Source organism: Lathamus discolor, chromosome 2 (genome assembly GCF_037157495.1).
Source record: "Lathamus discolor isolate bLatDis1 chromosome 2, bLatDis1.hap1, whole genome shotgun sequence".
NCBI lineage: Eukaryota > Metazoa > Chordata > Aves > Psittaciformes > Psittacidae > Lathamus > Lathamus discolor.
This window is the reverse complement of record NC_088885.1, coordinates 39,543,278-39,566,901: the sequence shown is the minus strand read 5'-3', so window position 1 is coordinate 39,566,901 and position 23,624 is coordinate 39,543,278. Positions and strand designations below refer to the sequence as shown.

Genomic DNA, 23,624 nt, shown 5'->3' with positions numbered 1-23,624 from the left:
CTGGAGAGAAGAAAAGCATATGGGTAAGTAGTTTTGTTGCTGTTATGTCCTAGAAATAGTTCAATGCTGCTTACAATAATACAATTAATCTCTGAGAAATATATGTTAAACTTTCTGAGGACTAAGCTGTTTCCACAAAAAATGAGAGCAAATTTTAATAAAACAACTTTTTTTCATGCTCCCAAATTCAGCCAAGACCTCAATGTTCAAATATCTACTGATGCTTTTCAGTGTCAAAGAGTGCAGAACAAGGCTTATACTTGTATAGATGTTCCAGCCACAGTATGCCTATAAAGGTCATTATTTTTGATTGCTAAAAGTTACATTTCCCCTGTCTTACTTGACCTAATATGCTTCACTCATATCATAATATACTGAGAACAGTGAACTTACGGTAATTGTTCATTTTCATTTACTAGCAGCCTAGGTTTTAATGAAACTAAATGACAAGGCATGCATTTTCGCACAGCAATTTCAGGCAGTAAAAACAACCCAAAACAAAGAATATCTTCATACCTCCAGAGAGCCTATTGTTGAACCATTCATGTGGTTCCAGAATATAATTTTGCATTTGGGTCCCGTAAGGGAGATGACTGGGGTAGCAATGTCAGCTGTGTCACCAAATTCTCCATTTGAGCTGTCTGCAAACAGATACCAGCCTTCTTCGGTATACCTGCTCAGGGAGAAAGGATTTTCTCTATTGAAACAAAACATCTCATCATAATTAAGTTCCAGTTAGAATTAAAATGGTAATATTTCCTTATACAGATAATAGTGTCTTCTGCCTGAGTATCCAAGCGGCAAGAATCCCAAAAACCCCTTGAAAAGGCAGCTGGTATTTTTATATTGGCAAAACAAAACACAGAGCTGCAGTCAGCCTTTACCCACAGGGTCAAATAGATGAGGGCTTGAGGGCCTCTGGGTTTCTCCCTGACACCACTTGTTTCCTCAGGGACATCAGAGGGTTTGATCCTGGCTTGAAGTCAGGAAAATACAAGATACTAGGTGAAATTCTTGCTGCTGAGAAAGATGAGTCTGGCTTTGCGGTAAGCATCAGATCCTGAGTGTACAGAGAGACCAGAAGTGCAGCTGTAGTGTTTTGGGTATCTAAGATTTGATTCCTTGCTTTTGAAAATAAAAAGCAGTTGTTGACCAAAGACAAGATTCAGTTCTCTTCAGTGGAGCTGCTATTTGCTCAGTGCTTCTCGAAAAACCTTTCCAACAGGGGCTTACAAACCCGCTGATGGGACCCTATGTTTTTAAAAGGGCACTGGTATTAGTTTTTCCTTGCTCTTCTGTTTTCCTGTTTGGCCAAGCTCTGAGCAATCACTCTGTAAAGTTGCACCTCTGCAGCTGGGAGAAGACAGTGATCATGCCCATCAAGCACTGCCAAGAGAAAAGCAGGGTGCCCAGAGGGTGTTCACAGACTGAAAGTCCTGCTGAATGGATACAGGCAAGATTCCAATGGTTCAGATTCAAGAAGTCTTTTTTTTTCCCACCAGCCTTTCCCAAGTTTTTATACTTAGAGCAGACCGAAGGACTAAAAGACTTTTTCATGCCTCTGCTAACAATTGGTTTTGATGCATTCTTTGCTGCAGTAACCATGAAATAGTAAACAAATATTTTAAAAACTACTTTTTCGATAATACGAAGTTACTTTGAAACCCTGTAAGAAAATTGTTTCTTTAAAATGTCATAAATTTTTTTAAAATATCTTCATTATATATCTAGATACATTTTACCTGAGGTTGCGGTGCCTCTACTGAACACATGTACTGATGTGTGTCATAAAGTAACTATGAATACAGCACATACATGTTTCTCACTGCAAAGTCACAAAGATTTACATTTTCTGTATAGGATAATTTACACTGGATAATCCCCAAATACTTTCAACACATATTATTTAAGACCTACCATGTATTCTGGAGGTTGAGAAACTTAATTCCGCCATATATTCAGTGACTTTCAGAACAGCACATTCTATTTACTATAGTACATAATATAAAGTAAGCTAGAAACAGGCATTCTCTGCATTCACACAGCAGTTTCCTCTGAGGATCTGAAGTCCTCCAATTCATCCATCCTTAGAATCACCTATGCAGTAACTTGTTTCTAATATGACCAGTGACAGACTGATAGACTGCAAACAGCCTGACTTTCCTTTTGCCTAGAGCAAAGAATTTCATTGAGTATCTCCTTATTCTTCCAGTAACCTGTGATTGATCTTAAGGCTATATTTAAATGAAAATTATTTTCTATTTCTTTTGTAATGTTTAAGACTATTAAATTTTTTGCTTAATAAGAAAATTAAAACCTAGTGATAGACATTGACACAAAACAGCACTTCAAAAATCCTTGCAAACCAGTGGCTGATTCATTGATTGTTATGCAGAGTACTGCTTCTGCCTTCCCTGGTGTCACACCAGCCAACAAGGGTTAAAAAGGAAACAGCTATAGCCTTGGGGAAACTACATAATATATTTTGTTAGATGAAAATAAGAGAGAATTTTGGTAGTTATAAAACATTTTCGTAAAGAAATCCCAGACTGTTTCCTTCAGCAGGGCAAAGTGTCCTTCTAAAAATTCCACGAGTGAGAAGTAAGGAAAGCACCTTTATTAGTTAATTAACCACAGTACAATCCTGTAATCATCCTCCTCTCAGAGATTTTCCCCAAACTTATCTAGCTTGCAATAGTGAAAGAATCATTATATCTGCAGGTATTGGTAAGGATTCATATGTAAAATAACTGCAAATGTCAAAAGGCAGAGAAGTTAATTATTCCCATTATTTCTCTTTAGCTAGGAAATATGATTCTTAGCTCTAAGCAATTAATACCACTTTTTTATATAAAGTGAAGTACTGAAAGATCTTATAAAATGGAGCTTATACATGAAAAGGAAACATTTTTCAGATAATTTTTACATGTTAATTAGAAAACATAGAGAACATAAGATTCATAACTGAAAAAATTACTTTTATACAAAAAAAAAAATCAGTAATTAGCGGGATGGGTTGCCTATGCACACAGTTTTAGGTAGAAATCAAATGCATGCAGGAAAACAGTGTCATGATTAGTTACCATTTCTACTACCACTCATAAAAAAGAAGTAAGCATTCAGCAAATGATAATCTTCCTTTCTTATAAAAGAAATGCTCAGCAGTTTATAGTTGTTTTTTGGGGGGTTTGTTTGTTTTCTTTTTTTTAAGTTACAGACAATTAGATGTTTGTCAAGGAGGAACAAAAAGTTTCAAAAATGCATCTTAAGATGTGGTTCATATCTTCATCTGGTGTTTTTCAGACATGTAGCAGGTGAGATCACTGAGGACTGTTGATAAAGCCAACAGGGATTAACATGAGTCCAGTGGGATTCTAGGGGGAAGAGTAACAATCTGGGGAAATCTGGATCTTGTCCATAAACTTATTTTTCTTTTCATTCAGAAGCAGATGAGAGAAGTATGGCTAATACTTTTCTTTTATCACGCTATCCTGGCAATTCAGATATCTTTATATTTAACTGCATTAATTTACATCATCCTTGAGACAGTAGCATAAATATATGGGAGTGAATTATTGCAAAGAATAATCCCCAAAGAAAGTAATACATATGCAGGTATTAGCACAACTAGGTGAAAATAATCCCTAAATAAAGGTCGAAGGAGGGGATCCTCCCTCTTTATTCCACTTTGTGAGACCCCACCTGAAGTACTGTGTTCAGCTTTAGGACCCCCAACATAAGAAGCACATGCATCTGTTGAATTGAGTCCCGAGGAGGGACATGAAGACAATTAGAGGGCTGGAGCACTTCTCCTATGATGAAACGTTGAGAAAGCTGAGCTTGTTCAGCCTGGAGAAGAGAAGGCTCTGGGGGCACTTGAGAGCAGCCTTCCAGTACCTAAACAGGACTGCAAGAAATCTGGAGACGGACTTTTTACAAGGGCATGTAGTGACATCTTTGTTCTTTGTGTGATCTTCAGCCAAGGTACTAGTTTCTTCATTGCGCGACTGAATCATCTGACCTCTTCTGAAATTCCTTTCTTATTCCATGAAAGTACTTCCCTCACACTCTTTTTTTTTTTTTTTTTTTTTTTCAAATGAGGCCAAAGAAGTTGATAGCAACAAGTATAAAACGAGGTGCTGTTCAACATGTATAAGAGTGAATAAATCTGGCTATGTAGATCTTACGTAAGTGACGCAATTCAGCAGAATACATGTAGGCTCCCCTGCCAATACCTGCAAGATCTAGGGCTTATTTGGAAAATTATCCAATGGAAAACCTTTTATTTGGCAGCTACAATATGTATCACTAAAATTTTCATGTTTATCCTTTAAAAATAATTAATTTTACCTCTGTACTGCAAGCATTCCCTGTAAGAGGTGTTTCTTCACCACTACAATAATCCTAATTAATTTCAGGGGGAAATTCACAATATTTAATGGATATAAGAAATTCAACATAAGCAAATGAGGTACATTGCTGTGCATGACTTTCTTAATAGCTTAATACTTCAAGTATCATTTAAAATGAACCTAGCAAAGAATGGCCATTCATAAAAGAATCTTCACTGTATTTCTGCCTTCAAAGAGTTTAGAACACAGAAAATTGAACATACTAAATGGAAGTTAGTATTTAGGGGAAATATTAGATATATTAAAAAGAAAAAAGTTAGAGGCCTATATAAAAAATTAGGCCCAGCTTTAATTTGGTGTTATCAAGTAAAGATTTTTACTCATTTCACAGTAGTAATAGTTTTTTATTGTAATGTCTGAAAGTAAATAAAAAATACCCAGCTGAACTTTTCCTTACAGAGTTCAAGCTCAGATTTAATTATTTGTTGAACATCTCTCCGTTTTTAAAGTGTTAATTCACCTATATATCTTCTACAAATTGTATGAGAATCACTGATTAAGCACTTAGGTGGCCTTCTAAAATACCCTTGGTTTTTAATTTAGAGTGAAAACTAAATTTGGTTAGGAAACAAACAGCTCCAGTTCATTAAAGAATTTTGATTTCCTTCCACATCTCAGCAATAATGACAAAATCAAACAGATGAAGATGCAAACCAAAGAATGAAACTTCAGTTTCCTTAAAGGGATAAACATCTCACACCATACTAAAATTTGAAATTCAAAACTCAGCAGCTCCCATATTCCTTTCCATTTTTCCTGGAGATATATTTCCATAAACACTGCACAAAGTCCATACAGCAAAACAGAGCCCCATAGACATATTGGACCTATTACACATTTAAACATTCTTCAGTTCTTCAACACCATCTCTCCAGGCCCTGCTAAATCAGTGACCTGCTATCAGCCCAGATGGGTTTCTGTAGAGAGAGAAACCCCAAACCAGTGGTCAAAAACCATTAGGGTACTAGATGACATACAAAAGAAGCATTCTCTTGATCAAAAGGGAAGGATTGTGGGATACTAGACATACCAGGAAAATGCGGGCCCATCAAAACTTAAACTGATGGTTTGAATTAGACAAGACAGTGGTTTCAGTCTGCATTTATTATATTCCTATGCATCCTTTATCACGGTAGTGCAGCTGGCGGAGATCAGTTCTTCTCTATCTATTCCATTTCCTCCAAGAATAGCTGACAAAAGCTTTGCCAACGTTTAGATATTTGCAAAGTTAAGATATTTGCAGGATCTTTTAGTTTTAGATTAGCTAGGATTTCCTAGTTAAAAAACATTTAATCAAAAGACTTCTAAGAAAATTCCTAGATTGTTTCATTAGCTAAGAAGGAGGTAAATTCTCCTTTTTTCCTAACAACCATATTTATGAGAAAATATTCATATTGGTGTCATTTTTTTCTTGTACTATATCATCAGTGTATAGTGTTGGTATTTTAAAGCCTTACATATTTGACACAAGATGGTTATAAACTGTGATACTTTAACCTTTCCATCATGCTAGTTTCATTTTGTGTTGATTCCTATCATTTCTTCTTTATAGTGTCAGACACCAGATAATATGAAAGTAGTGGTAAAAATCTAAGTAGGTATAAGCATAAATATGTTTTAAACATCAATAAAAGGTGCTAACCTTTCTTATTTTCCAGCACTGGCAACAAAGTTTGCAATAGAAATATAAAGCATCCCAAAGTTATCATTATCACAGTATTCCTAAGAAAACTGTCAAAGACACAAGAAAGGGTTAGTCTTTGTATTGGTATGTACCCACATAGAATCCAACGTAACACCAATATATTAACCATAAAATAGGAAATCTAGGGGCACACTGTGCCCATAGCACTGTTTACTTGAAACTGGGCTTTAAGGTGAGAAACTGCTGAAAGGTGGGTAAAAGCAATATGGAAATATTACAGAAATTCTAAGTAATAAGACTTCTATATAAAAAAAAAAAAAAAAAAAAGCAATCTCTTAACAGTTCCCAGTTCCCTCAGCACTGCATCTGCCTCTAGAAGTCACAAAATAATGTTTCTAAAATTTGAAAGTGAAAGACGCCTTAATATACAAGCACTCATTCAAGAAAACATCACTTCTTTTATGCTCTGGGTAAGAGCTACTTGATGCACTGCCCATTATTTCAGCCCGAAGCATCACTTTATATAGGGAGGAAAGGGTAGTCTGTGGACAGCAGCCAAGGTTTTACTCAAGATCTATAATGGTTGTGAATCTGAAGGAAATGTGACAGAACACACTTCTTTATGAAGCATGAGAAGTTTAATGTGGAGAAAGAAGGAGAATGAGAAAAAAAATATCTTGTTTCTTTAGTATCTGCATTTGCTAGATATTTAATGTCTACACCAGAAAGAGTTTCACTAGTTATCCTTTTGTAGGTAATACAGGATGACCTATTACAGATCATAACATATGAACAGATATTTTACAGTCCATCTTGCAGTGACTTGCACATAACATAATCATTGACTTCAACAGGGTTCTTTCCTGAATTAATGATTGCATCTGTGAAGACGATATTGCAGAAAAAATAACCTGTACGCAAAATTAAAATGTCATAAAAATTATAACTTTCAATAATCTTACAGGACAATAAATACCTAATTAGTTCTACTACGTATCAGAGAAAGATTTTCTCTACTGAATACTTCCAACCACTTAACTATTAATAGGTTTTAAGTACTCAATAACTTAAATCTGCATTTAGCAACCTGAAAACCAAACGAAACCCAAAAAAACCCAACCAAAACCAAGCAAACAAATAAATAAATTACAAAAAAAAAAAAAAACAAACAACAACAACAAAAAAAACCAACCCACCAAACCAAAACCGAAATTGCAGCATTTTTGCAAACAGTGGTCAGGAATGTAAATCTTCACTTACAGCAATATGTGGTAGATTTAATTTCAAATGGTAATAATTGCAAAAAGAGTAAACTCTTTTATCATCATAGTTTTATCTAATAACCTGCCACATCCAGCAACATTTAACATTAATGCATACTAAACAGACCCAAAAAATTATGATGCCGTAACAAGTAGAAGTAAATTTTTTTGTATGTCTGCTTTCTGAAAGGATAGAGATATTTCCTACTGCAGAAACCATCCCCTAGCTGTGTTTGAAGACAACTGTTTGTAAATTGATGGATGCCCACAGAGCTAGCTCTGCACAGTTCTAGAGACAGAATTCTCTGTCTTGAGCACCTAAACTTTGACATGCAAGTACAGGATTAAGCTTTAACAATGAACTCAAACTGAACAGAAACAAGGGCAATTAATGCAACAAAGCACTAGCCATATACTAAGATCTGTAATTGGACACCAAGATTAGAAAGGTGCTCCAAAGAAAATCACTACAGGTGATTCTTGGACAGGAATTCTTGCACTAAATCAAAGTATGTTATATTTATCATCAGACTCCATGTGTCAGAAAAGTATGTGGTTTAATGATTCTATAAATAAAATTGTTTTTTTTATTATTGTTACCCTATTTCTTTAAATGCCCTCAAGTCTTTCTTTTGATGAAATCTACACTTGTTCAACTCAAGAACTGCACATATAGAAGCATAATACACATGAGAGCCTGTGATAGATACAGTGTAACATGCTAATAGAACCCTCTTTACCAGGCTGAAGTATCCCCTTCCTTTCATTTTCCATTGTCTTTAAAAGTACTATAAGCATCTTCTTAAGAGACAGCTTTGAAATCTATGAGGCTCACTGTTACGTGTTGCACTTCATTGTGAATAAAGTTCTCAAGCAAGATCAATAGATATAAACATGCATTTGTCTGAAGTAATACTATTGAGAACAGATCTACAGAGTATAAAAGCATTGCATAAAGCTCATACATTTCCTCCACTTCCGTGTATGTGTAACCAACTATAGTATCTTGCGTATCATTTATACCTTTTCATGTCAAAAAGGCTCTTAAAAGCATTGTCGTTAATTTCAGTTTCTTCAAACAATTCCAGCACAGCCTAAGCAGAGTAAGACAAAGTGCAACATAAATATACAGAAGTGGAATATGTCGAACTCTTCAGACACTCATCCATATAAAATGGCAGACACAGAACTGGCATATTGAGCATTTCTTTTAGTGTATTGCAATGGGGCTTGGTTTGCACCTTCAGGAAGGTGTTTTGTCTCAGAAGCTTTTTTTTTTTTAATCCTTTTGGTTGGAATAATAGAGACAGTTTTTATTAATGTGTGCCAGTCCTTTAAAAATTATTCCATATATTATAAGCATATATAAGCTGGTTTGGAGATTATTTCTATGAAGTAGAGATTCTGATTATATGATGAAAAATTAGAGATTTTTTTAAAGAAATTCACGAGGGGAAAAGAAGATATGGTAGTGTCGTGGTTTAAGCCCAGCCGGTAACTCAGAACCACACAGCCACTAGCTCACTTCCCCCCCACTTCCTCTTCCCGCTCCAGAAGGGATAGGGAGAAGAATCAAAAGAATATAACTCCTGCGGGTTGAGATAAGAACAGTCCAATAACTAAGGTATAACACAAATCACTACTGCTAACACCAATGATAATAATGATAAGGGAAATAACAAGGGAAGAGAATACAATCGCTCACCACCTGCTGACCGATACCCAGCTTGACCCTAGCCCTTCCAGGTAACTGCCCCCAGTTTGCATAGTGGGCATGACGTGCTGTGGTATGGAATACTTCTTTGGTCAGTTTGGGTCAGGTGTCCTGTCTCTGCTTCCTCTCGACTTCCCCTACTCCCTGGCAGAGCATGAGACTCAAGAAAGCCCTTGGTCAGAGTAAACATTGCTTAGCAACAACTAAAAACATCGGCGTTATCAGCATTGTTCCCAGGCTAAAAGTCAAAAACACAGCACTGCACCAGCTACTAAGCAGAAAAAATGATTGCTACTGCTGAACCCAGGACAGGTAGTTCTATTGCTTTGTTAATTAATATATCAGTTGCTAAAAGTTCCATTCACAATCCTGCATGTTTTATTTTAACAAGCAAACTCACAGGATTACAGTGTCTCTAATTTAACTCCATGGATATTTGTGGAAAATGGATGAGGAAAAAAAAAAAAACCCAAAATGTTGCAGGGGTTTAATTCTGCAAAACTGCTGCTCTGCGTTTCCTGCTGAAATTAGAAAACACCGTGCTCCCATTCTCTTCTATAAGCCAATAAACAAAATGAATGGAAAAATCAGTACTACCGAATCACATCTTATTTGAAACATTACAACAGCAATACATTTCAGTTTTGCCTGAAAACTGCAATCTCTATGGATTGTTTACTTCATCTTTTCATCAGTCCTTTTCATTGGACTGCAGCTGCATTAAACTCTGAAAATACGTCGAAAAAAGTAATACAACTTCAGGCATCACTGTGCAGTGCTAATCTGAAGAGGAAAGGCTTTTAGAGGATGTAATAAGTACACATACAGTGCTGGCGTTCACTAATACATAACAATTAAACAACAGCGAAGGAAAGACTTGACAGCCAATTTATGTTAAATAGTTAATCTTTTGTATGTAATACACTTACTTTATATATAAAATGTGGACACCCTGAAAGAATTGGGTAACACTTTAGTTCCTTTTTACTATTTTTGAATGAGGATTTCTTTTTGTGGGGTTTGGTTTGTTGGGGTTAGTTGTTTTTTGTAAAAATATACAGAGATTTCAATGAAGTACATAGTAAAACCAATATATTGAGCCGATTCTTTTACAGTGATAGAAATACATGCTGAGTAAATGCAATATAATCTCATTTTAAACTAGTAGCAACATAGCAAAGACTATTGGAGACGTTTTAATTTAAAGTCCATTTTTGCACTCAGTGGGCTAATGTCACAGAAAGTAAACATGTCTGTCACTAGAACTAGGTAAGTATTTTTCTGTTCAGAAGAATGATGCTATACAGAAGTTTCCTTATTAGGTGAATTGAAGTTGGATGCACTATGCTGCTTGTGCTAGTCACATTTGCTAATCACCTGTAGGGATTTTGTTTCAATAAATCTTAACTGTTATTTTTAACTGGAATATAAATTGCATTAATGCTTTTTTTTTTATTAATTGCATTTCTCACTTGAAGAAGAAAAAATAAAAAAAACAAACAAACAAACAAAAAAAACCCCAACAAAACCCCAAACAGCACCAACAACATGGTAAAGCTAAATCTCCATAGAAAAAAAGCTCCTTGAGGCAAATCAAAGGAAATGTCTTTGGGTGGAGTTAATAATTATCATAAACAATCTACCTGGAACCCAAAATTAATTCAGAAATTTTTGCTGAAAGAACAAGTATTTTTCATTTTACTATGAAGTGATATAATTTATCAGAAAAATGGCAAAATATCAACTAAACTGAATTTAACAGTAACTACCATCATTTTGAACTGCATTAGCTGATTATTAAATGACAGCAGAATTAACAAGAACCACTGCTGGGGTAAATTTTACTGCCCACCCTTGGGCAAAATGTAGGATAACAATATCTAGTGGAGTGGAAAAGTATGTATACACTGCCTGGATGAATAAAGAGCATCTGAGAATATATTTACCCAAAACTGATTAAAAGGATGACCACCATCAACTCAATTAAATAGTAGCCAGTGAATTACAAAGACAGCTTTTAAAGAAACGAGAAATAAGCTTGAAAAGAAGTATGAAAGTAGGATAAAATGTTGTAATAGCGGGGAGAGATTATGGAGTTGAAGCAGCAGCAGCCAAACCATGGTTTTGACATGGCAGAGGTAATCTTTGGTGCCACAAACAGTGCATAGTCAAGCAGAGCACTGTCCCCACTGGATGCTTCAAATAGCCTGCATCCAGCTGGTGGGCTGACAGTTTGGGATCCTATAAGGAGGTTTGATTTCTCATGCCATATGTATTAACAGATTGTAGGCAGCAACATGTGTACACATAAAGCTGGAGAATGCGTATCTCCAGACGTGTTTTCCCATAAGGGAGAACATGATTATACCCAACATGTCCTCTGGGAGAGGGAGTGCACACGTGTTTCAGTGGATGTGGAGGTACTGAAACTTTTGGGAATCACTTTTAGAAAGGTGTTCAGAAATTCATACCTGTTTACGAAAATTTTCTATTTTGATTAATCTTTTTTATTTATAGCATTGATCCTGTACATCCAGTTCACTTATTGTCAGTTAATTATATATGTCATCAAGAAATCAGTAGACTGCTTCAATACTGTGAAATGAGCAGTTTTCCCTGGCAAATGCATACATGGCAAATGCATACATGGCCAAACTCACATATCCCAAGAAGGATTCAAGTACCTGAAAAATTGTACTTACGTAGTATGATCAATTAATGGGCAGTGCTTTTCTTCTCCAGGATAAAGATCTGTCCCTTTTCCAAGTTCCCACTTGAATATGTTTGTGGTATGGATGGAATTGCTTCCTGATGTCTGTTCTAGAGTTGGTTGATACCACCCACACTGTTTTTTATCTTCAAAGTCGCAGACTTCCATAACTTTAGATATGAACAGAGAATACTCCATGTTTATATGAAAAATAAAACCATTAATGGTTTTTAGAAAATGGCAATAAAAAGGATTCAATTTATAATATTCATGAATACTTACACAGTACTAAAACACATAGTTTTTCCTCCATAGATAAAATATCAAATATATATTCTATGTTTTTTTTCTATTAGAATTCTAATTTTGGGAATACACCAATTCTTTTGCACCTTGGTATCTAGCTTCATATGTTTTCTGACCAGCTTTCAGGCCACTCTTATAATCTGTCTTGTGATATACACTGAAATGCATGTAAAATTCATCAGCTATGAATCTGCCAGCTGCTTCATGGTTCTTTCTTCAGTACTGTGAACTGATGATATTAGCATCTTATTGCACATTGTGTAGAAAGTCCATAACCATAACCAAACAGAAAACAAATCAATGATTCAAGCAGTTCCTACAGGATTCAAAACCCACATAATAATGCAGCTATTTGGTATTGATGGCAAATACTGAATTTTTGTTGTACTAAATAAATATGCAGTTGCCTGTGCCTCAGTTTTTGATTTCTGAGCAACTGGGCAAGAAAACTGAGTCCACTACTGCTCTTCCCTCACAATGCATCCCTTTCTAAGATTTGGGGGGGTGGAGAAAAACATTAAAAACATTTATTTTCCATTTCTGCTATGGATATTTATCTTCTGATACATCTTCCTGAATGTTTTTCAGAAACTATATCTAGGTGATCAAAGGTGAGTTTTGTCACTCTCCAGAACTTTGAAACAGACTGCTATACTCAAATATAAGCAACTACTGTGAGGATAATGCAGGGAGAGCTTATTTTAACCCACAAAGTTCAAACACTGTGGTATCTGAGGTAACGTCTACATCAAGAAAACATTGTGCTTTAAGGAGCATATGCCTGATTTTAGCATCCTTGGAGGCTAAAAATAAACTAAGTTTTGATTTATAACTTGTATATCTGCAGTAATGAAGAGAACCACAGCCAGTGTGATCTCATGAGTTATCCATGTAAAGATTTGTGATGTTTCCCGAGAATAATGAGTGGCATAATGGTGTTTATCCCCTTTTTAACATGTTTTATAAACATTATGCCTCAAATGCTTCTGAGAGCATATTTCTGTCAGGGCATATTTAACTCCAATTCCAGGACTGTCATTCAAGTGATTAATTGCCATCATTGCTGTAGTAATGGGAAGACTTCAGAAAGACCAAATATGCAAAGGTATATTCTCCAACAGCATTTATTTGTCTCAGAAAGAAAGGATGATTTGTAAAATAATGTAAATTTCTGGGGAAAGGAGGACATAGACACACACGGATATTCTATCTAAAGGGCTCTGCATTTTTTTTTCAGGGCAGAATTTGAATGGTTGTTGATTTTTTTCCCACACTATAAGAAATTACCCAGTGATATTTATCTATCAGATTTGTTTCTTCCAGTTATTCACAAATAAGAAATAGACGGAGTCTAATGTTACTTTTCCTCATTGAGCCCTCAGCCTGTGAGAGATGACTGATTTTCCTTTACAGTGTGTAATGAATGCAGAGTTTTGATCTTCACATAGAATACTTTAGCTTGCTGAAGGCAAAGTGGTCACTGTCTCTAGATGTCTGCCCCCCCCCATTAATCAACTTCAGAACAGCAGTATTTTCAAGTACTGCACTTTAAGGCAAAACAAAGTCATTGCCTTTCTTCTAAAGCGCTGTAGTGTGAACTGCCGCAATTAAGAAGCAACCAGCAAATGTCTTAGACTTCTTCAAACAACACATGGTCACCTGTCCATTGTCCCAGTTCCAGTGTTCTGATCTGACTATCAGAGATTTACAGGCTGGAACTCACTTCTGCATGGAGTAGGCTGAATTTCACAAACATTTCTGCTGACACAAATGCTTTGCATAAAAAAAAAAACCAAAACAAAAAACAAAAACCAAACAAACAAACAAAAAAAAACCCCACACCAAAAAACAAACAAACAAACTGTAAAACTCCCACCCCAAACCCATATTCATTTAAACAGGTAAGAAGTGGACCCATATCTGCCAGACGTGTAACCCAAAAATGAGACTGTAAAGTTATTCTCTCCTTCTGTCTGGACTAGTGAACATTTGAAAAATTTGAGTGCGTCATAGATCATTTAACTTGAGAAACTATGCCTACATAGAAAAATTGTCGTGTATAGCTACCAGTTATTGGGGAACTGACAATTATTCCCTCTCCCCATTTTAGTAGTAAGTTGGATTGGAATGTCAAGTCTGAATCAGCCCATTAGAAGGCAGAAAGTGCATAACATCACAGATTCCCATGTTAAGAGCAATTTGTTATTATTTTTTTCTAAGGCAAATCACATTAAAAACAGCTGTTAGGTGCTAATACCAGATTGCAAAGGTAAATACAGAGCAGTTAAAACAATGTGTTTTAACAGCTGCAAACTAATGAGGTAGCAAAGTAGAAGATCTAGTACACTCACCACAAGCTGATTCATCAGACTTATCAGAGCAGTCAGGTCTAAAATCACATTTCTGGATCATTTGGATGCAGCAGCCAGAGGCTCTACAGACAAAATCCTTCTCTGTGCAGTTGTTCATGGGGAGTGTGGCAGGAACTGAAGTTCCTTGGGTAGTTGTAGAGACTGCTGGCAAGTTTCCTTTGAAAAAATAAAGCAACAAAATCTTGATCAATGGGACCAAGGTGTTCTAGTTTTGTAATGATTTCTCCACTTGCCACTTCCAGGTATTGTCAGGGGTATAGCATTACTAGAAACATGCCTGGGCAGCCAAACTGGATGATTCAAATGCTTCCCAGTAGGAAATTAATTTAACATTTCCCTCAGTGGAAAGCACTAGGGCTGCCACGTTAGCCAACCACCATTCATGAATTCCTTGACACTTGAAGAAACTCATTTACACCTCTAAACTGTTTTTTAAATTTGGATTACGTTAGTGAGTCATTTCAAAAGCTAATGTCACAGAGACTGAGAGAACAATCACAGAAAACTTAATTTCAACTTAATTTCCCTGTGAACCAAGGCTAACAAATTATTTTTATGATAATGGCTTTTTTTTAAACACATCCTTTACTGCAAACGACTGTGGAAATTATTATGTAACCTTCTTATCTTCTAATTTCATCACTAAAAAAAAAAAAGTAATTCTCATTACAAAAATTATTAGAGGTCATCATCTTCTTCCACCACTTCCTTTATGTTTCATTCAACTTATTACCACTTCTTTCAAGTCAATTGTCTTTGCCTTTCCCCTCCTATTCTTTAATATGTACCTTTCTTCAGGCTTACTCTCATTTCTTGAAAACCCTTGCTATTATTTGCCGTAAAAAGAATTTTCATTATATAATTCCTTTTTCAAATTTAATGGTTAACGAAATTATTAGCTGTTGTGCATAATGCACCTGAGCGGTACTCCCAAGTTAATTAAAAAGTACATGTGAACACTTTTTTATGTAAAATGTGTCTGAGATGACAAGGATTTTTCCCCCCCTAAGGCCTGGAGCACTAAGACTAATATATTCCTCATGAGAAGGAGCCGTATCTGTTTCATAATGTAGAAAGCACATGTATGATATAAGATCAATTATACTCCAATCAAATAAAAGGTACTTCCATACTATCCTGATTTAACAAAAAGGCTTAGAGGAAGAAATCTTTTGAATGAAAAATTGCATCACATAGTTAATGTATCTACAACTCATAATAATAGCAAGGGCCTTATTGCTCAGAAAATTTTAAATACAAATGCCACATTCAGGTCCTTGCTAGTAATTCACTGGAACAGGAGAAGAAATTCTGAAGCACCAAAACCTTCATGACACCTGAAAAGAAAGAATATGCTCCTTTTTCTCTTTTGAAGTAGTTATTTTTCTACAATTTGTGAAACATTATTTTATCCAGAGTAAGCTTCAATGAATAACCTTTGGTTAGGGCAGGCATTCAAATGATGCATCAAAGCAGTATGCTTATGTTTCAATATCATTAATGTTACTTCTGAGGGACTTTACCACCAAGATATCAAGCCCATCTCTCCCTGGTATTATTTAAAGTGGAACAAGTGGAACAACAGCTCATACTTAATTCTAGGGTGCAGGGACACGGGGTGCCTGCTCTTTTTTCCCCCCAGTTCAGCTTGAATTCGACATGGCACAACATGCCATAGTTACTGACTCTTTTACAGACTATTCCCATAGTGTCTTGGGTCTTTTTTTTTTTGGTGTGTGTGTGTGTGTGTGTGTGTGGAGTGTGTTTTGTTTTGTTCTTTTTTAATTGGGATTTTTGTCATGGTGTGGAGGAAGTAAAATAGAGGCAGGATCCTGAAGTGTCTCAAAAATCACTTCCAGTACTAAAAGCATTTTTAAATGTACATAACACAAAAACTCTTTTTCCACAGCTCTCAATAAGTACTTTTTTTTTTTATCTTTCCAAACAAAATGAGGGTTTTTTTCTTATTTATGAACTCTGAAACTCTGAACCTCTATACTTTCCAACTCTCTTCTTGTTTATTTTTAACACTTTTTTTTGTACCTCATTTGAAAACATGTAGGGATTTTCTGATTTGTTCTTTTAATGTTTCCTTCCTGAATAGAAGGCTTTGTTCATTAACTGAATATTTACAAAAAACTTCATATTCAAAATATTATAGTAAAGGTTGTAGAATGTATAAACTAGGTAATACGTGAGATAATTATCTGCAGAAGAAATACGTAATATACATTTGAATATTCCTAGTTAACCTAATTATATCTACAAGAAGTTTTTGGACTGTCAATAAAATGTGTCTGCACTAGGGTGTTTTAGAGTTAGTGCTAGGATACTAATATTCAGACACTGTCCTAAATTGTGTGCTGTTCTACAGCCCTATTATGACTGTACATCAACTGTCATGCCATATATAACACTGTAATGCCTGATGCACTGACATTAGTCCTCTTAAAATCCCTCCTGTGATGGAGTGACACTAGTATCTTGAACATAAATTTGGGGTTATAATATTTTATAATTCCATAGAATTGTAGGTAGCAATGACTTCTGAGGACAGGCTGCTCTATCACCTGGACTGTTTGTGTGCTGTGACATGAGACAAATCGGCACAGTTAAAACGTTAAGAATTGTTGGGGGGAGGTGAAAGGCTGTATCAAACTGAGATTGCTGGCTGAAAGGTCAGTTTGCTTACATGCAGTTAAGTTTCCTTTTCCTTCTACAAATCAAGCTCTCAAAGTGTTTGCCAGGTGCACCTTTCTTACTGAGGGTCTTTTTTAGACTGTAAGTGCACAGTAGAAAATATTTTGTGTTGATGCCTAGAGGTAAAGGTCTGAAAAGCAGGGCAACAAGGGTTTTCTTGTCAGGCATGAGTCACAGTTTGATTGGGTTTTTCCAGTAGCAATATTTATAAATGGCAGCTCACAGCTAGATGTTCATTTTAAGACTGTTCTTACCATTGTAAAGAGTACAGCCTAGAAAAGACATGTCATCAAGGCCAATGTCTCCCATGAAACCATCTCCTACATTACCTTTCACCAAGATCTAGGGAAACAAGAATTACAAAAACATTTTTCAGTGTATAGTAAGCTTACTTTTCTCATTCATATCTATTGATTGAGTCATTGAACGCATTTCACACTTAAAATGAGATTAAATTTGTTCTAGGGGATATGTTCTGTTTAGTGACACTATGAAAGACTAATTATTATCACTTTTCACTGGTGGTCACATTAATCACAGCAAATCGTAAGAGAATGGTTGGCTTCACAACTCTGTAAAACCGTTGAAACATAATTGTGATATAAAATGATGGCAATACATTATCATAAGTGACATACTATGATTAGCTCCTTTGGTACTTATTGTAATACCATTATTCATGATTAATTATAATAACATTCATGTGAATAAATTATATATCCTTATACAAATCCCACTGTGATGAAAACAATTAAGCAGGTTAGAGATGTGTTATGGAACTTTTAAAAGAAAACCAGTCTACTATTTCATTAGATCTGCCAATACTGTGTACACCTACTTTCTTGTTATTGTCTATAGTCAAGAAATGGGAGAGGTTAACATTTGAGAAATATTCTCTGGATGACTGAATAAGCCTGTTTTTCTTTTGACTCTTGCTGAATGATTGAAAAATCAAGCAGGTAATTAAGGAAAAAGTAAGAATTTTCTTAATTTATAAACCCCTATTCATAAAAGTTATAGGGCTTTCTCAAATACATTAAAAAAATAAGAAATGGTTTTGCTGATTCAATGAAGTTCAAATGTTAAAACTATTTCTTTGTCTCTTTTCATTTTATAAATGCTTATGCTACATCTTAGAGACACACATCAAAGCTTCCACCTTAATCTGAAATGCTGCATAAAATTTCAAGTACATTTTTCACCATTTGTTCCTCAGCTCAACAGACAATTCCTTCAAAAAAATTAAGTATATATGTGGCATAAAAATACTATAATACTCTTTCACAGTACTGTTCTAACACTTTCTGTCGTAGTGTCCTGGTTTTGAGCAGCAGCAGTCATTTTTCTCCTTCTTAGGAGCTAGTACAGTGCTGTGTTTTGATCTTTTGGCCTTGGAGCAGTGGTGATAACGCCGATGTTTTCAGTTGCTGCTCGAATGTTTGGTGTGGCCAAGGACTTTCTGAGCCTCATGCTCTGCCAGGGAGGAGGGGAGGCTGGGAGGGAGCAGAGACAGGACACCTGACCCAAACTGACCAAAGAGGTATTCCATACCACGGTACGTCATGCCCAGGATGTAACGGGGAGTTACCCGGAAGGGTTGGGACTGCAGGGTTGGAGGAGGTATCGGTCGGTGCTCGGCTGGGGGGAGTGGGGTGAGTTATTGGTCGGCTGGTGTTAAGGTGTTGTATTCTTTCCTCTTGTTATTTCTTTTATCATTATTATTATTGGTGGTAGCAGTAGTGATCTATGTTATACCTTAGTTACTAAACTGTTCTTATCTCAACCCGTGGGAGTTGCATTCTTTTTGATTCTCCTCTCCGTCCCTCCAGGAGCAGGGGGAGGGCAAGAAGGGGGGGGGAGTGAGTGGACGAGGTTTGTGGTTGGGTTCAAACCACGACACGTAGTTTACTTGTGATTATATTTGTGAAGAAATATTACTTTATACAAGTAATGAAGCACTGCTCTGAACTCAAACATGCAAGCTGCTTCTGTGTAGATGGGTGTCTCAGTTCTTTTGATGAAATATTATTGATATTTTTGAAACATCTTCATACTAAATGTAACTTAAAAAAATACATATGTTGCCATCCCCAGCCCTTCTGATCTCTGAGGAGTGACTGGAATGTAAGGGTATTTTCTACCAGATTTCTACACTCTTAATGCAAGAAGCAAAGTAAATAAAAACTGATTTATTTATAGATTATATCCATTAGGTAAATGAGTATCAAAGAAGATGGGTATATGTTCCTTAGTTTGGGTATGCTGAAGATGGGTTGTCATAGCATAAAATGTATATAATGTGAATAAGAATAATAAATGTAAGTATTGCTACTTACTACTCTCATCTCAATATGGGATTCCAGTTTTCCCTCAGAATATCCACAAATATTTACACTATTATTCCAGTCTTTTATTTCCTGTTGAGGTTAAAAGGGGGGCAACGTACAGCATTGCTACCAGTAGCATAAAAAAACCATTTGAAATGGAACAGATGAGCACATCTCTTGTTTTGAAATGCCATACAAAGAAAAAAAAAAAAAAAAAGATAATTCCTTTCAGTGCAATTTTGACTGGCAAAACCACAGTAGTTTAAGTAAAATTTTGACTCTCTTTTTGAAGCATGAATGATTAAATTATGCATAGTTACTTACACTCATAAGTAACCTAAAATTCAGAAAAATAGGCAGGGAATTTGTTAAGTCGATTTACACAGTTATTATTAAGACAAACCCAAGCTCCCTCTAAACTACATTATTTTTCTGTGGGATTGTGCTGTGCTCTGACAGATGATAACTATTTGGTCGAGGGGCTTTGCTACCTGCGCCCATCTCCCCAGACATACTTATATATCACTTTCCTTCAAACTTTCCCTGGAGGAGGCTGCACTTCTTCCTCTTAAGTTGGAATACTTTTATTAAAGGTATAAAAAATATCCAAAGATAGTAGTGGCAGGACACAGCTCTGCAGCATTTATGCGATTCAGAATAACCTCTTTATTTCTACGATGATGATTATGTTAGTATTACTTAAAACCTCCCCACCAATTTTTCTTTATTTATTCATTCATGTACTTTCCTGGGGAGTCTGTCACTTTGGCATATAGCATGAACTCAGTATGTAACTCAGAAAATGTAACAGGGGTGTAAATATAGATTTAAAACTGAAAATAGAACCAATTTATGAGTTAGTGCTGTACTATAAAACTTAGTCTCTCTGCGGCTGTGGCTAAACATTGACCACTTAAATTAATTTGCTAGCTGAAATTCTGAAACTTCATAAGCTATTATTAAACAACCTCCAGGGAACTCATCTACCATGAAGCTCATTTCACATTTCATTTATTATTTGAATGAGAATAAATAGTTCCCAATTTCTCCAGCTTTCAGAACTCTAGAGATCCAGTCTCAATGAAGTCTATAAAGGTAGCAAAAGGTATGAAAAGCAAAATGTATTCAAATACACAGAAGATTGATCCCTTAAGATCTTACACAATATGGTTTTTTAAAGGGTAAAGGAATGTTATGACAAGTGTTAATAGAGGCATTACAATGAGTAATTCTGTTCTGTACAAATGTCCCATTTTTATAGTAACACTATTTGCTGTCACTAGCTATTTCCCACTGAAGGTTAGCAAAATAAAACCTTAATTTCCACACAAGAATAGCTGAATCTAGAATGGAATTAATTTCAAAAACTGTGAGGTATTCAAAATTCTGAAGATTTCTGAATGTTGAGGAAACAGTGTTGTTAGTTCTAATGTAATTACCTAGTAATATAGGCAAACAAACTCTCAGGTTTGTCACAGAAAACATCAACAGTTTTATTAGTAGTTGGAGCATGTCAATTTGGACTAGGTTTGCTATAATTATTTCTGTCAACAAACAATGTGATAGGTGTGAAGAGGAAAGAACAACCACACAGATAATAGTAAAAATAACCAACAGCACACTTTGTGATCAAAGCCTTTTGTCGTAACTTACTGAAAGCTGATGCAGGATTGAAAGTCTCATAAATTTCACTACATTTCTCTGAAGAAAACTACTCCCGTATTTTAATGCCACATATGAAAATAAAGGAAAATGTCTCAAAACTCTTCATCAAGAAAAGTAGGCAAGTATAAGCGGAGACACACCCTCAGCTACTGGAAAGATTATCAATATTAGGTCACTACCACGTTTTAACAAAATACATAGAAAACTTGGTATTCTACTCCCTATCTTCAAAGCCCATCAGTACCTTCCTTTCGTGTCTAATTAAAAATGCTTTAGAAGTTTATGTCTCAAGACTCCAAAAGTTGAAATAAAGGCCTTTCACACAGGCGTCTAAGTGATTCCTACCAGTGATCTTAAGGTTATACACACCAAATATGAAAAATCATGTGTCAAATATTTGGTGGTTTACAGTGCTTGGTTTTACAAGACACTGAAAAGCACTAGTTCTAGTTCAGTAAAGCACTTTATCACACTTCGTTATAAGCTTGTGAACGCTCCTGGTGATTTATGATGTATTTCCAAGAGTTTCTCTACAGTACAGGAAAGAACCACATTGCTATCTTGTTTCAGATTCTCCAGTGATGTCAGTGGAACTGCTGACAAGCATAATATTAATAGCTGTCTACATATTCTGGGAGTCAGTGCTTTGCTGTATTAAGGCCACAAAACAGCAAGAGAAAGATCATGTCTTCACTCAGTAATATCAACCTTGGGAGAATTATTGTGCGAGTAGTGCATAGCTAGTGCCTAAAAATTTTTTGAGAATCTGGCTTTATAAAACATCATATCCTGCCCACACATGAAACATCGATCTAGTAATTACAGTTTCACAAGATTATGGCAGAATGAAGTGATTTTCAAAAGCAACTTAGATTGTAAATGTGAAGTTAGAAAAACAAAACAAACACAAACAAACAGCCCGAACAAAAAAATAACACAATCCAAAAACAGAAACCAAGAAAAACTGAAAAAAAAAACCAAAAAACAAAACAACAACAAACCGCCTTTAAGCCTGAAGATATTTTTCAGTCTCAAAATTAACTTCATTTCTGTTCAGATGGCTACAGGGACCCAAAAAATGCACTGAACTAAACCCATGAAATGTTTGAAATATTTTCTGGTTTCTTATATGATATTTTTGGTTTTACACTGTTCTATTTGTTTTGAAATCCACTTGTCAAAAATGACAATACTGATGTTTAGAAATGACTTTCCTAAAAAAAAAAAAAAAAAAAAAAAAAAAAGAAAAGGGGAAAAAACAGAAAAAACATCACATTACTTTTTGCCTTTCAAATATACTGCGTCGCACTACACACATTTTCAAGACATAAGTTCCCTGTATTTCGCTTCATACTGTAGCTACTGAATAATGTTTACCATCAACACAATATTCATCACCAACCACAAAGTATTATCGTTGTTTTTCACTCTTTTCCACAAGTGTTCTAATTCCTTCATTGTCCACTCAACATGTACATTGTTTCTCACCTAGGTTGCGGACTGCTGAAGAAACCTGAGCATGGATTGTCCAAACTAGGGTCTACCCAAGTTTTTAATGAAATATGGACATGAAATATATCAGCTTTGGTCCCCACTATAACCCTCCAAGGCAGTTCTTGATTCTGGTCATGAGGACAGGACATGGTGGAGGAGCGTAGGTCATACAAGTATTAAAGTTGTCATACCAAAGACATTGATATTTCAGCAGAACAGACATGAAGTATTCCACATAATTTGGCCTGATATCAGCACCCTCTGGCACCCAGCTCTCAGACACCCTGTAACCATCTCTGCACATCACATTGTGCCAGGACAAATTCTAACATGACCTGAGAGTTAAATATCAGTAACACGGCAACTCTACAGAAATATGTAGGTTATACCCTGGGCTGCATAAAAATAGCATGGCCAGAAGGTTGATAGAGGCAACTCTCCCCCTCTCCTGTAGTCTTGTGAGATCCCACCTGGCAGCACACATCCAATTCTGGGGCTCCCACCATAAGAAAGATGTGGACTTGTTTGAGTTGTTCCAGATGAGGACCAGAAAAAAGATTAGAGGAGTGGGACACCTCTCCTATGAAGAAAGGCTGAGAGAGTTGAGGGGTTTATCAGCCCAGATAAGAGAAGGTTCTGGTGAGATGTTGTTGCAGCCTTTTAATACTTAAAGGGGCCTTATAAGAAAAATGGAGAAAAAATTTACAAAGGTCTGTAGTGGCATGACAAGTGACAACAGTTTTAAATTGAAATAGATTTAGATTAGACATGATGGTGGTGAGACACTGGAACAAGTTGTATAGAGAAGTTGTGGATGCCCCATCATTGAAGCTGTCCAAGGTCTAGTGCAAGATGTTGCTGCTCATGTCATTGAGGTTGGATTGGGTGATCTTTACAAATTCCTTCCAGCCAAAGCCATTCTGTGATTCTATGATTCTATGACCAATGAAGGATTAAAAAATGGCAGTAGCATTTCCTTTCCAATATTATTAGTAGTCAATAAACAAACAATTGCTC

General features: G+C 35.8%; 1 protein-coding gene across 1 annotated transcript in view; it reads right to left on the bottom strand.

The window, feature by feature from the left end:
• Positions 1 to 23,624, bottom strand: part of MALRD1 (MAM and LDL receptor class A domain containing 1) — a 253,534-nt gene that overhangs the window by 160,776 nt on the left and 69,134 nt on the right. The window contains exons 19-22 of the mRNA XM_065666535.1: positions 17,376 to 17,463; positions 14,401 to 14,577; positions 11,736 to 11,913; positions 517 to 673 (exon numbers count right to left, since the gene is read on the bottom strand). Coding sequence (XP_065522607.1) covers positions 517 to 673; positions 11,736 to 11,913; positions 14,401 to 14,577; positions 17,376 to 17,463 — 600 coding nt within the window. The remainder of the gene's footprint in view (positions 1 to 516; positions 674 to 11,735; positions 11,914 to 14,400; positions 14,578 to 17,375; positions 17,464 to 23,624) is intronic.